We start from the raw sequence: 15,000 nt of genomic DNA, 5'->3' as shown, positions 1-15,000 counted from the left end.
CATTTTTCAGCAAAAGACCAACCTCCATAAAATTGAAGATTTCCACTCTTCCAACTCCATTTATGACAACTCTCATATCATTTGAACCCCTTTATGCATCATAGTGAACACATTTACTGTACCCTCTTTCCCCAGGCTGTTTCTTGAGCTCACCCAAAACAAATACACTATATTAGAATATAAAATAATATGGCTGCCATTTGTAGAGCTAAAAAAAAAACTCTTAAATATATTTCCTATGACCATCCTAAAGCAGTTTCTTTACGTGGAAATTGCATACAATATGGCCTCTGTAGTTAATACTATAGTACTGTACATGTAAAGCAGTTAAAAGCATTGTAAAGTAAAGCCCCTACAAAAAACACAACAAAAAAACAAAACAATATTGTCACGTTCCATAAATCTCTATAATTCAGGAATTATTAGGGCCACACTGAAACAAAACAAAACAAAAAATCCTACCATCCATATGTGAGAAAGTCTTAGAATTACAAGAACAATGACTTTTTATAAATTAATATCACTGTACTAGAAAAACTAATTTTTGAAGCCCTTCTTAAAATACCACAATTTACTCATGTAACATATGTCTTTTGCTTACTGACCTTACATTTTCTCAAATTCCAAACTCAGTCCAAATGTCTTTTTTTTTTGCTTTTTGTTGCTTTGATGATTGAATTGTTTTATGTTGTCTTGTTTTTGTGTCCTTTTGTGATGTCTCGTCTCCTCCATTTCTTTTATCTCCATGCTTTCTCATCAGCCTTGTTTCTTTTGTCAACCAATCAGCTCATCTCAGTGCTAGTTGTGTCTTGTCAGTTGTTGTTTTTTTTTTTTTTTTGTCTATCTGGTCATTGTTGTCAAATGTAACCTCCATCACAAAATTCTTTGTCTGTGAAGGCTTTTCCAATAAATGACAGCTTAGCCTTTTTTAAATAATTGTTAATAATATAGAATCATATAATATAGAATAACTATGATATACTGTAGTTATATTATACATAGTAGTAGTACCAATTCAGTTTTAAAACATATTTTTTAACCGTACTACTTTGGTCTCAAAAGTGAACCTTTCTTTCCCTCTACGAGTAGATCGCCGTTCGAAAAACTGGCCCAAATTCGACGATTCTGTCTAACCTCATACCCCTTACGTCTGGCAATGTTGCATTTTCTTTTCAGGGTGGCCCTAGAATTCCTTCATATCACGATGACCATATTGCTCCTCCCTGCATTTTTTTTTTTTTTTGTTCTTGGCCAACCGTTTTATAAGGCTGCTTTCTCCCCAACCTGCATGAACCCTATCGTCACTTTTTCATACCTCAATCAGCGATTGCATCAAAACATTCGGTTTTCAGTTTGTTTCATTGCCACCAGCAAGCATGAAAGTGGCTCTAAATCTCCTTCCAACAATGACAAATATATTCACTCTTTGCATATTGAGAAATGGTGATTCCAAAAACTGCATTGATGATCACTTGACATATTGGCACCATTCTAAGCCTACAGTAGTTTCTAAAGATATGCGGAAGCAGTTACACAACAATGCAGAATACAAACAAAAACATGTATATATACTTTTTCCTGTCCCAGTTGAAACTCAGATTGCACACTCGACATTGAGAAAATAAATAAGCCACATGTAATCTTGGGATGTATGGCACATCATCCCCCAGTTAATTCACAGTTAGTAAAGATCTGCTGTTGACCCTAAATGTGGCAATGTCGCCTTTGCACATATATGCACACAATGCACAGACACACTTCACTTGGCAGGGAAATGGAAGGCAGATTTCTGTAAACACAAAGGTGATAAACCCCAAAATGAGGTCATCTATGACTGTAACATGATCCTAATGAGAAAATTCTTGAGTGGGCTTTTCTACACAAATGCATTCCTCTGTTGTTTTTTTTTTTTTTTTTTTTTTTCCTGAACATCATCTCATACACGCTATTAGATATGAGGATCGATGGAGCCGAGGATGACCTGTAAGAGTGTTCTTGGCTTTCGGACCACAGTGACAGGAAACATTTATTGCACGCGACGGCAGTAGTAACCCAGGACTTTACATTTCTCACAGAGGTGTTGCGGGTGCTCTTTGCTCTGGTCAGACACGTCCAGGCCGTCGGGCTTCTCCAATGGGCGCTGTGGGTGCAAAACACACACAAGAGCAAGAGTGAGTCATGTTCAACACATCATAAATTCCAGCAGGTTTATTGGGCCCATATGGTTTTGGATTACCTGCCATGTTTTGCGCTGGGTAACGGGGCTCTAGATGTAAAACACATATATGGACCTATTTAACACTGCAGTATTGGCAAAAAATAAATAAAATATCCGTCTGGTGCACTTACATTAGTAATACAACGCGACTATTCTTTCACTAAGTGGCCCAACAAAAAGAAATTTGTACTGATATCTGTACAACTGATGTTAGTTCATGCAAGTCCTTCTCAAATAATAGGCCGGGGCCCCCCCTGGGGGAGCAACGTGATGCCAGAGGGGCGCGGATAACCTCAGAGAAATGGTTTGCAGGATTGGTATAATATTATTTTTTTTTAGGTACTTTGATGCATTTATACACATTATTTTCTATTTTGGACTAACCCTTAGCCTATATAAACGCTGTTCCAAAGTTGTTCACTGTTGTTAAAAGTTGATTTGTTAATGTTCAAAATGATAGACTTTTAGGTATACCTGTACAACTGTTAGGGATAATAATCTTTTATTTATAGTTGCCACGGTGAGTTGAGTGGGCACATGGTTTCCTGATTCCTTGGGAGGGCTTTGCAAAAGTTTCTTCTGATTCCCTGGTTTTCATTCCACATTCCCAAAACCATACATGGCGTCATATTCTGTTTTTGGTTAGGTGTTAACTTTGGGTTTTCTGTTCATTTCTGATTTGGGTTCTTGTTCTATGTTCCTGTTTTGCTTCCTCCGTGTCTGAGTTCAGTGGTGTCCGACTCAAATAAATACCCGTCAGAAGCACACATACACATTACTGGGTGTACACATTAATCATGTACAACACAGGCTGTTTTCCGGAGCATTTACACATCAATAAACCCAAATCGGCAATTAAAACTCCTCACTACACATGATACTGTCAAAACTTAAAAATAAAAGGGAATTTAAAATTACTTGTCCACAAAGTTTTATTAAGTCCCCCAAGAGCAGTCAAAATTTAATCAGATTGCATGCTGAATTACAAACCGCAGTCACTTTTATTCCTCTTACAAACTCCACTGCCAAACGTGGCAACCCCGAGAGTACTCAACTGAACGCTTTCTCTATTAATGTCCTTTTCTGACGGTGACGGAGTCGTAACTCAACGTGCGCCTCAATCAGCTGCCAATACAACGTAAACAAGTCTGAAGCCCCTTTCACACCGCAGGAACTCTTCCGCATTACCAGGATGGTCTTTAGTTCCCCTTTGCCTTTACACCAAATATTGTCCCGGTTAGAGAAGGTTTCGCTAAGGCTCTACCCTGAACCATTTCAGCTCCTAGTTGCAACTAGGGTCGAGGGGGCGTGCTGTGCTAACTAACGCTGATTGGTTGGTTGAAGTCGGGGGGGTGTTCTTTCAGTATCAGCAGCCGCCATTACGCTTTGTTTACACTGTGGCCAGTTTAATATTTTGAAACCGTGGAACGAGAGAAAATCGATCGGTAATGGGTGCTCTAGAACAGACTCTACTGCGTATTGACGGAGAAGAGGGCATCCAGCTCCAATTTGCTTCGACTATGAGAAAAGGCAAGTTGCTGACCGGAATGCTCACCATGAGCTAGCGCGTTTGTGATGCGCGAAACTTCAAAAAAAATTAAAAACACACGGACAGAACATCGACTCTAGGAGATTTACCGTACTTTTCAGTCCAGTGCGGCTTGTCTGATGTTTTTTCCCACCGGTCAAGCAAATGTGTGTTCAAGGAGTCAGTTTACGGAACAACTATGAAATACAACTGAAAAGATGTGAATCAAAGGCTGTGCTCAAAAAGAGTTTTAAAATATATCATTAAAAATATGTTTAAAAATGTCTGAATTGAAAGAGATCTTGTATAAAAGTTTGTGACATGTAAATTTGATATACGATATACAGTACATATAATTGTATTTATAATTTATGATTGTATATATTATTTATTTGCAGTGTGTGCCATGTTCACTAAAATAATCTATCAATTAAACAACTTGAGACAGAATGCTATTGAAGTATTGATTTTGAATTTGAACTGCTATTTAACTCTGCAGTATTCTGTTGATAATATCCATCCATCCATTTTATCTATAAATATAATGTTGGGACTAAATATGCAGGCTTGTCCCTTGATATGAACGCAAACAAATGGGCCAAAGACCACGAACCTCTCACACGGAACCCCGCGACCAGGAACTCATAGTTCCTGGACTGCTTTGGTGTGAGAGTGTTATGTTTGTTTGCAAACAAAACAACACAATTATAGCCAACCCCCTAGAATTATGACAGTTGTTTTTATTGCAAAGCGGGGAAAATACCGTAAAGAGGGGACGAAAAAACTCAGTATTCCACATCACAACATGAAAAAAAACGTAAACCAGGGACGCTGTAATCCTGGGGTCCACTGTATTAAGAAGTAGCTCAGGTCACTGAATACTCACTGAAGCCTTAGGTCACCAAACGTTAGAACAAATTGGTTTTATGCTCAGTGTTTACGGTTTGGTTTGGTATGCTTTTGACAAAAAAAAAAAAAAAAAACTATAAGGTAAGTGACAATATCTACTCACAACATTATATTTAGTTACTGTTATTCTGATTGTACTATTATTTAATCATCATGATACTCACATATTTAAAAAAAATCTTTGTTTCAAACTGGTTTTTGTTTTGTTTTGTTTTTTTCTCAGCAGCATTACACAAGACTTGGTTAAATATGTAGAGCTGAATGGTGAAGTGTGATTTATGAGTTTTGGTTTTACAAGGTTTGTACGCTTTCAGATGATGTTTCAGACATTGTTGTGGTTCATAAATCTCATTGGTCTTGGCTCTGATTTGACTTGTAATAATGGACTAACACTGAATAAACAGCTTTACAATTTAGTGTGGTACTTGAGTGTTCCTGCTAGGAGACATCTGCCTTTTAAGATGTTAAGCAGTGCCACTTTTTCAGCTGCTTTTATGGCGGGATTGGTGGGCTATTATTTGCAACGTGAGGCAGGGAAGTGGGGGGCATTGCATGGCCCCACACTCTGTGCAAGTTATGCGCTTGATCTCAAATGCCAACTATTTATACCAACTGAGTAACAATTTCCCAATTTCATGCAAATGGATGCTATTAGAACGGACATATTTTTGTCCATTTTTTGGAAGTGTCGACTGTATGAGACAAATATAATCATTGTGCGGTATTGCTAATGTGCGGAATGTGCTTTCTCCCACAGGCAACAAACAAAGGGGAGTCGAAGTGGTTCATTTGAAGGAAGCAAGATGTTTCAGTGAGATGAAAATTAAAAGTCAAGGATAGAGATAGCTAACTGAGTTGTTGCAAATAGACATCTTTTTTCTTGACATCATTACTATGTCCTGAACCACCTGCATAGCAGATGTGGTATCTGTAAAGTTGCTGGGTATTAAAAAGTCTGGATATGGAGCCTATGGATTCAAAATTATGACAGCAATAAATTATCTAACAAAAGATTGACCTCCTAAAATACAAAAAACAGCTGAGTAAATGACTGCATCAGCCATTGTAAGAGGAAATATGCTTAAGGATATTATACAATCTTATCTGACCTTTGATAGTTATGACCTATACTAACATTTAATGCTGTCGGCAAAGCAAAGGTGGTTTTGACGAGTGGGGTCTCAAACAGCAGTCTTACTTTAATTCATATTGTGAAATTCACAAATTGTTAACTGTTGAACTGTTTGTTTTGTTTTTTGTTTGTTTTTTTTGGGGGGGAGGGACTGGATCTAGATTAATAAAATTTAATGTTGGTTTCATTCAGTGAGGAAATCAAATTCCAGCCGCGCTTGAGCACAATTATCGCAAGAGCGACTCATGGATATGTGTGACTTAAAGAAACTATTTATTTTAAAATTGAATGAAATCCAGGAAATGCAATTAGTTTACTGAGACCGGTTTAAAGTCTTAAGGGCTAACTCAATTGTTACTGTGATTTTTATTACATATTAAACGGGACCATATGTGATGTCCTCAAGCCTACATGTCTAAGGTCTAATGGGCTAAAATCTCAAGTCACACCCTGAAAAATCATGTTTGTCTGGCAGAACCTTCACACAAAACATGAATCTTTTTAAAACGTATCTATTTCAACTAAATAATAAATTCATTAATAAATAATAAATTAAAAAAATCATAATCATTGTTGCCATGTTAGGGATAACAACAGTGCAAATAAAAGTGAAATAAAAAAAAACATCTAGGTCGGATTCACGACATTTAAAAGAATTCTCGTGCAACGAGGTCTGGTTCTATGTGAAGAAATCTTTTTAAAAGTTACATTTTATTCTGGTACAGGGAAAATCTTACAGAAAAATTTCATGTGATTTATTAAGTCTCTTGGTATGAGTAAGCATTACGAAGGAGAAGAAGAAGTTTCCAAGATTTACTTAGTTACACGGAAATTACCGTAATTCTCTAAATACCCCTGTGTATAGGATACACCATTAATTTTAGAGTTAAATTCTGGTATTTTCTATGTTAATATATATAAGACGCGACAACAGTTTGGTGACAATGTAAAAAACAAAGCAGAATAATTCTCATCTTTTTAATTTCTTCTTATTTTTTTCTGTCCATATGCATAAGTTATATACTGTATTTGTTGAGGGTATAGTGAGTGAGACTTGTGTTGTGGGCGAGTGAGTGGTCGAGCAAGTGAAAAGGAGTAGCGCAATGACGCAAATCCCCGTTGAAATATTCAATTTTGATGAAAAAATAAAAGCCTGGCCACACATAGCAAACAGGGCAAAACGGAGACACTGCCCGTTTGCCAGAACCCCTACTACATGTAGCCAAGGCCTTAGAAAGAGCCTTCGAAATTCGAAAGAGTTTCACTTAGGCCTTGTCCACATGTAAAAATCTGCATAGTCTCCCTCTCGTAGTCGTTCAATAAAAAAAAGTCGCGTCTATATGACAAGCATGTCAAGTTGCTAGGTGGCAGTAATGTTGCAAATTCTGTCGAACCAGAAAGAACTTCCGCCTCTGACATAATTGGTATCCATCTCTTCGGCGGGAAAAAAAAAAAAAAAAAAAAAAAAAAGAGTAGCGCGATGACGCAAATCTCCTTTGAAGCTGCTCACACATAACCACGAAACCGGAGGCTTGGGCAAATCTCCACTTTAGCCAGAGGTTTTGAAACATTCGATTTTGATGGAAAAAAAAAAGCCCGGCCACATATGGTAAATAAGCCAGAACAGGGACATTTACCGCCAGTTTGCAAGAACCCCGGCTAGGGGTAGACAAGGCCAAAGACTGCTCTTGAAATAAATGTGAACACTGATTGTACCTCCTCGTTATCCTGCTCGATCAGGTACAGAATCCAATCTAGGTCCACGTGTGACGGTCTCACAGTTTGCAACCTGCTCTGCTACAAGAATTACTTTTTTTCTTAAAAGCTACTGTAATATTCCTGCGCGTGAATAAGGATGGACTCAAACGTTGGCTCAGTCTGCTCGCTTCTTTTATTGAAAATAATGGCGTAACAACCTCAGCTAACAAGCTTTTGTTAGCTGCATCTCAGGCACTAGATGCTATAAGCAAACTGACTTCAGCACTCTAGCTCGTCCCATCACCATAATTACTGAAATGCTGCGTGCACACCGAACACGAACATTCGTGTTGCTACGCTCATTCCTGGGGCTTTATGTCGCTTTATGTACTTTTTCTCCACTTTTTTTTGTCACGCAAAGAGAGGAGAGGGGAGTGGAGTGAACTTTCTGTGCAATTTACGGTAGACCCGGAAAGAAGAGCATTGCTGAGAGCTTTCATTTTTCTGACATGTGGCAGAGCCAATATTTCCACCGACAGCACCTTTCTTCTTCTTCTTTTTTTTTTTTACACTGCGTGTCCCTCGCTTTACGGCAATACTCGTCTGCCAAAAAAAAAAAAAAGTTTCAATGTTGCAATCAAGTGGCCGATACCGTGCTAAATACTGAGCTGACAATGCTGCACTATCGTTAGCTAAGCACAGTAACTACGGTTCAACAGTTGTTAAAAAAGGAAACAAACGCTGCACATACCAGTTGTTGTTCCAAGTTTTCGCTTCCGTCTTTCTACAAGCAGGGGGCAGGAACGAATCATGGCGGCTGCTTTGCGGTCACCGGGAGCTATCCAACACGGCCACCTGAACTTTCAATACAAAACGGAGCCAAGCAAGAGCACTCACCTGGCTTGTAGAAAGGCGGAAGGAAGAACTTGGGACAACAGGTATGTGCAACATTTGCTTTCTTTTTTTAACAGCTGTTGAACCGTGGTTACTGTGCTAAGCTAACGATAGTGCAGCACTGACAGTACAGTATTTAGCACGGTATTGGCCACTTGATTGCGACATTGAAACTTTTTTTTTTTTTTTGCAGATGAGTATTGCGGTGAAGCGAGGGACACGCAGTGTAAAAAAAGAATAATAAAGGTGCTGTCGGATAAAATATTGGCTCAGCCATATCCCAGAAAATTGAACGTCAGCAATGCTCTCCTTTCTGGATCCACTGTGAAGTGCACAGCAAGCTCACTCCCCTCCCCTCGCGTGATACTGTTGCGTGAAAAGTGAACTTCATGTTGACCTAGCGACAAAATGCCTCGGGTAGAGCATAAAGGACTTACATCCGCTACAAAAATGTGCATCCGTGCATCAGATCTGTGCTCATATGGCTGTCACTGATGGATGCAATCTTCCTCAAATGTCATTGAAAAAAAAATAAATCTTTAGCCACAACTTCTGGCCTTCATTGTTGGGAAAAAAAAGTGTGTCTTACATATGGGAAATTATGGTAGATTTGTCACCATCTATTTTTATGTATTATTCATTTAGAAAGGAGGAACAATGCATATTCATGAACATTTAAAAAATATGTAAATCTGACAGAATATAGCCCTGGGCTAATTTCAATCTGCAGACCTCCTGGCAGGTAGAGGTACATAAAAGACAAAGAAACATACAGATACAACAGTCTGTACAGAGACCGTATAGAGGAGATACAGAGAACAACAAACACTGGACCAGGAAAATAAGGAAGATACAGTAAAGATCCATTTCATGTATTGCAAATTTCCATCACAGACATTTTAAAGAAAGCATAGGCCACGCTCCACTTACTCAACTGATATTGCACTTATATACGTATTACACTTATCCATATTGCATCCATTCCCATAGCACATATTTCTATTGCACCACCTTATTTGCACCTTTGCACTAATTTAAATTGCATCATCCCTATTGCACCACACCTAATTAAACATTTACAAACACCATATTGCACTAATCTCGACAACATACAAATATTGCAAGGCCAAGAGTCAAAGGTCAAACATGTTCACAGGACTGTATCTCTTAAATGTTGTCAGACGTGTGCACTCCCTCACTGACAGAGGAAGATTGGTGCATGACTTTGAGCCCTGCACTGACAGAACATTTTGAGAGAACGATGTTCTCTTAAATTGGAGTTCACAGTTGCTTCTGACAGCAGCTCGAGTCACACGAGTGGAGCCACTGACTGACTTCTGTATGATGAACTCACTCAATGGTGGAGGGGCCAGCCCATGTAACACTTTAAAAATCAAACAAGAGGATTTAAATATTATAAAATTTGAGAGACTTAATAAGTTATATTCATCAAGGATTGGGCAGTAATGATACGACCGAGGAGTAATTACAGATGTAAAAAACAACTAGTTATGCAGTACTCCATATAAGAGAGAACCAAAGAATGTAAGCATGTGTACTGCTTTATCTGTTATCTGGTAGATCTAATATGTTTAAAATTGCGTATATTAAAGTTTATGTTAACAGTTTTCTTAATATGCTTTTAGAATGATAACTTAGAGTCCAATATAAATTCCAGGTATTTGAACTTGTCACCTTTTTGTAGAGCCACACCTCCTAAATTAACATTCGCTGGGATTTAAGTGGTCATTGGTTTTGTAAAGAACATTGATACAGTTTTTTTTTTTTTTTACATTGAGGCAGCGGCATGAGTCTATGAGCCAAGCCTGGAAGTCTTCTAAGGTTGTAGATAATTGATGGGGTGCATCTTGTGCACTTTTTTCAGCTGAAAAAAAACATACATTAAAGTGTCATAATTTTTGCATATTTTTGGTCAATCATTTACATAAACAGAAAAAACTAAGGGGCCTAGGATTGAGCCCTGAGGGACACCTTACAGTCGTATATTTGAACAGTCTGGTTTCTGTCAGTGAGGTAAAAGCAAACACATTAAATAGTGTGATCACTAATTTTAAAATCTGTAAGCCTGGATAAAAGTTTTGAACGATTGACTATGAAATGCACGTTTGAAATCAATAAAAATAAAGGTCTGATGAAGTTTTGTGGGATGTGAGAAAAGCTTGAGAGTTAAAGAGAATTGTGTGATTTAGCAGAACTCGGGAAAAAGTCTGAGTGATAGTCTTGTGCGAGTTCGAAGGTGTTTACGAACTTTTGACTGCTCCACATAAGGCAGTGACCTATATTGAGAATTAAAGCTGGCATACCTGCTTGTGTGGATAGACGTTGATGTGGCACTTGATACATTCTTGTCCCATGTTGGCCCACGAGTTACCACTCATCCACTTCCTCTTACATTTTGGACACTTGTACTCGCCAAAGCATCTCTTCTTACCCTGATAAGGGGTCAGGCCTTCTCCTTTGGGTCGGGCCTGCACAGAACAAAGCCACATAAATTGAAAATATTGCAAAAGTGTCTTCCTGGCATACTGTACTCTTTCATTTTGCCACAAAGTAACAATGATAATATTTAACAAACGGGTGTGCTATGCTTTCGTTACCCTTATAACTTTCGCAATCATCTCGTACGCATGCGGTTGTGTGCCTGTGTAAATGACGCATGCTTCCATTGCAGCTGGATGATGAGATCATTCCTATGATTCTCATTAGGGAGATGATGGGGAACAGTCGCTTGAGAGAAATCGGGCTGGGAGGAGTATGTTTCCCAGACGCTATGTTGGCAACTTGATTTTGGCGAGTACAAGGAAGGGAATCCACTCACTTTCGCAAATACGGCTATCAGTTACAAAGTTGAACCATTCCTCACTCCTCAGAATATTATCTGTATTTTATCCAGATTTGAATCACAAACAAATGGTGCAGAAAGTTTCTCGGGAACAGCTTTTCTACCGTTTTTGCAACAGTTTGTGAATCAGACAACAAACCTATTAATAAACCACAACAAACCTACAGTATTTCTCCGTGTATGTGTCATTTTTTTTTTTCCTCGTTTTCAACTTATACCTGCATAACTCAAAATCAGACCAATATCCTCCACATATCTATGTCTGCAACATTAATGTGAATGTGAAACTAATATCAGGTCATTTAAAAGGCTTAAAATGATTGTATGTACTTCCAATTCGCTATAGTATGCATCCGTTTTAGCATGTTTGCACTTTCAAATGCAATTTTGTCTAGTGCCACCTTATTGCCTCTTTGTTGTCAACAACAAGACTACGAGGATCATTTTTTCAGCGGGCTTTGCCCATTATGAAAAGGAAAAGACGGCTTGACTTGTCTGTTCAAGGCAAAAATGCGAGAGCAGTGGCATGGCATGTGTGGATGTCAGCGGGTGAAAGGGAGAAACACAGCAAGAAGCAACCCTATTATGCTGTGATCTCACCATGGTCATCACTTTGGTAAAGAACTACTGTATTTAGCAAAGCACAAATGACAAGCAGGAGGGAGAAGGACGTCTGGGAGTTAAATGGGAGGAGCTATTTGGCGTGTCAGATAATGATGATGACTTTCAGGGCTTTTTGACAAACTCACATTCATCTGTGTCAAAAAAAAGAAAGCATTGAAACTTCAAGTCGTTTTGTTGCAACATTAGTTTCCAGAGGTAGTCAGTGCTAACAGGCTGTTCAATGGACACCCGTTTTGATGACGGACTGACAAATGATGGGGGTGCCCAAAAATAATGTTGAATTAATAATGTCAGAAGTGTAAATTTCTATGTCCGTCTATCGTAATCGCCACACCCATTTCTGCATATTTGATTATAATTTAACTGTCTTGCTTGATTGTCTACAATGTTGCTACATTTTTAAGTACAAACTGTAATCAGCCTTCTGTCAATGTGACAAAGGCCAATTTGCAGCAATACGAAACAGTGGAGAATCACTCACAGTTGAGTGAATCAACTGAGATGGTTTAGGTTATCACTTATAATACACTTTTATTTCATTTTCCAGAGACGTGTTTATTGTTTATAGCTGTCATTTTTAGATCTGGTTGTAAAAAACAAAACTCAAAATGTACACAATCTCACCAACAAAAACACAAACTCGCTGACTAAATGTTAAAAGTAGTATTTAGAATTAAGTGGAGATTTTTTTTGTGTTATTTTGCCTTTTTAAAATGTTTTCATGAAGAAATATGTTGCTGATCAAACTGGGCATTGTGGGATTAATGATGGCCGAGCTGAGAGGCTCAATGAGGACATCTAGTGGCCATTATTGAAGCGCAAAAAAATCGTACTGAAGAGTCAAATGACTTTTTATTCTGCAGCATTTATATTTAAACACACAATACAATAATACAGTCATATAACTAGCAAGAATAACAACAATTACTGAAAACATGATCCTCTTTACTATTATTAATAGCAACTGTACAGTGAAATTTAGCGTTAGCTTACCTTGTCAATATTGCTAGTTGCGACAGGGATCTTGCTGACAAGGTTTCGAAATGCACTGTGAAAAGCGGCAGCATATCTCCTAATAAATCTCCTAACCTCCTAACCTAACCTGATGTCGAAGTGGCATCCCTCGTCAATTTCATTTTACATTTATTTTTTTCTAAATATATATATTTTGTATATAAAATTATCCTCCATATTCTGTTCTTTTCATTATCTCTCTTATGTCACTTTAAATCCATTTGGTTACGCTCTTTGCAGTGCTGTAGTTTTATGTTAAGAGTTTTTAGCCAATTAGAATTCAGCTAACTTGTGTCGCTATGCTGTGTGAAATCTGCCTTTGCCAGAAGCAGGGGCATTCAAATCAACACGGTGTGGGCTTCTGTGCAAGCACAGATGGATATGTCAGTGGCCCTAATGCTTAATAGACAGCTGTAATAATCAATTGAGCCATAGGTTCACCATCTAGAGGCCTCACTGCACAAAGGCGGTGCTATATTGATCCACTATGCTTAACGTTGGAAGTAGTTAAATAAAGTTATTGATAAAAAATCAACAACAAAAAAGAAAAAACATGTTGCTCAACCGTAAGCTAACATCAACCATGAGGCATAGCGTACATCAAAGCCAGACCCGCGGACATTTAGCAGAAAATTCATATCTACTCACGCTTTTTTTTTACCCACAATGGCTGAAGAAGAACAAAATGGAAATTGGACCAACGGGACTTTCAGCATTGATTTCCATGTCAATGCAAAAGGATTTATTATTGGAAGTGAAATGCAGAACCTCTACAAGCAAGTCATTGAAGTCTTTCTGAGGAAAGAAAGAAGAATGGATTTTGTATTGAAAGAAGTGGGAGAGTCGAGCACTTGATTTATTTTTTTCATTTTTGATATGTTTTCGTAATTTTATTTTGTTCACATTCAATTAGTGGTAAAGAAATAAAATGATGGTCTTATATTAGAGTGTGATTTGTAATTTAGCGTACAATTTGGTTAAAGCTTGCCTGCTTCTGGTGTCACGTTCTGTCTGGGTTTTTTCCTGTTGTGGCGTTATATTGTGGAGTTTTACTTATTTTGCTTTTGGGTCTGTGTTTTTTTTCCAGGGCGACTGTCGTTAGTGTAATTTGTGTCACCTGTCATGAGCGTGTTCCAGCTCTAGTGTAGCTCTAGTGTTTCGGGTTTTGCCTAGCTTCTGCGAGTAATAAATGGTTTTATTGAGCCCATCTCATTCTGCCTCCCTCCCTGCATTTTGGATCCACCTCCCCACCTCCATTGCCAACATGCCGCACCGACATGACACTTGGTGGACTTTATAAAACTTTGTGGACAAATAATTTAAAATGATTATTAATTATTTCAAGTTCTGGAAGTATCACGTATAATGATAAATTTCAATTGCTGATTATTGCTGATTATGCGTTTATTGATGTTAAAATACTCCGGAAAACAGCCTGTGTAGCCTGGTAATGCTTACGTTTGCTTGCTACCCCACTGCCCAACAATGATCAACATGTATTACAATCGGTGGCGAAATCAGTTGCCCTGTTGGGGGCACTAATGATGCCAAGGATTGGCAGTGGTAAAAGCGCTTAATAGTTAGCATGTCAAGTGCTGAGTTGTTTTGGGTTTTATTTCTTCTCGCCTTGTGTCTTTGTCATACGTTCGTAATGACGGTTTATATTCACAATCTCTAACAGTTTTCAATTTTGGAAAGCAGGAAATAATACCTAAAGATGGCGCGAAGAGACTTGCTTCAGAGTACAGATGATAAAAAACGCTCGTCTAACACGGACTGGTACACAAGTTCTGGTTCTGCTTTTCCTGCCTTCGTGACAGTGTCTGATCGCACTAAAAACTTTGGGGATGTTCAGGATTTACTTAGCTTTGGACAAACAATGACTTAACATCAGCATCCACAACAATACTTAGGTAATGGAGACTCGAAAGTGTTTATGCCACCTGCTTCCTCTTGCCAAAAAGCAGCTTGCATTTCGTCGTAATTATGAAAGTATAGGCTCTACCAATCGTGGAAGCTATGTTAAACTTTTACATGCCTTTGCTGAGAAAGATGATAGGCTCGCTAACCATTTGAAGACATCCGCTTTATTTTCTTGCTTATCATACTGAATACAGAAT

At 38.2% G+C, this 15,000-nt stretch overlaps 1 protein-coding gene and 1 long non-coding RNA gene across 2 annotated transcripts in view; one reads left to right on the top strand and one right to left on the bottom strand.

The window, feature by feature from the left end:
* Positions 1–15,000, bottom strand: part of zcchc24 (zinc finger, CCHC domain containing 24) — a 67,915-nt gene that overhangs the window by 2,173 nt on the left and 50,742 nt on the right. The window contains exons 3-4 of the mRNA XM_088422225.1: positions 10,704–10,868; positions 1–2,140 (exon numbers count right to left, since the gene is read on the bottom strand). The exon at positions 1–2,140 is cut by the window's left edge and continues 2,173 nt beyond it. Of these exons, the coding sequence (XP_088278351.1) occupies positions 2,027–2,140; positions 10,704–10,868 (279 nt within the window). The 3' untranslated portion in view covers positions 1–2,026. The remainder of the gene's footprint in view (positions 2,141–10,703; positions 10,869–15,000) is intronic.
* On the top strand, positions 3,284–8,904 carry LOC148420518 (uncharacterized). The gene is made up of 3 exons (XR_015866484.1): positions 3,284–3,748; positions 8,280–8,423; positions 8,573–8,904. It is a non-coding gene; the product is annotated as an uncharacterized LOC148420518 (long non-coding RNA).

The sequence above is a fragment of the Hippichthys cyanospilos genome, chromosome 8, assembly GCF_059441005.1.
Source record: "Hippichthys cyanospilos isolate Australia breed blue-spotted pipefish chromosome 8, RoL_Hcya_1.0, whole genome shotgun sequence".
NCBI classification, from domain to species: domain Eukaryota; kingdom Metazoa; phylum Chordata; class Actinopteri; order Syngnathiformes; family Syngnathidae; genus Hippichthys; species Hippichthys cyanospilos.
This window is presented reverse-complemented; position numbering and strand designations above follow the sequence as displayed.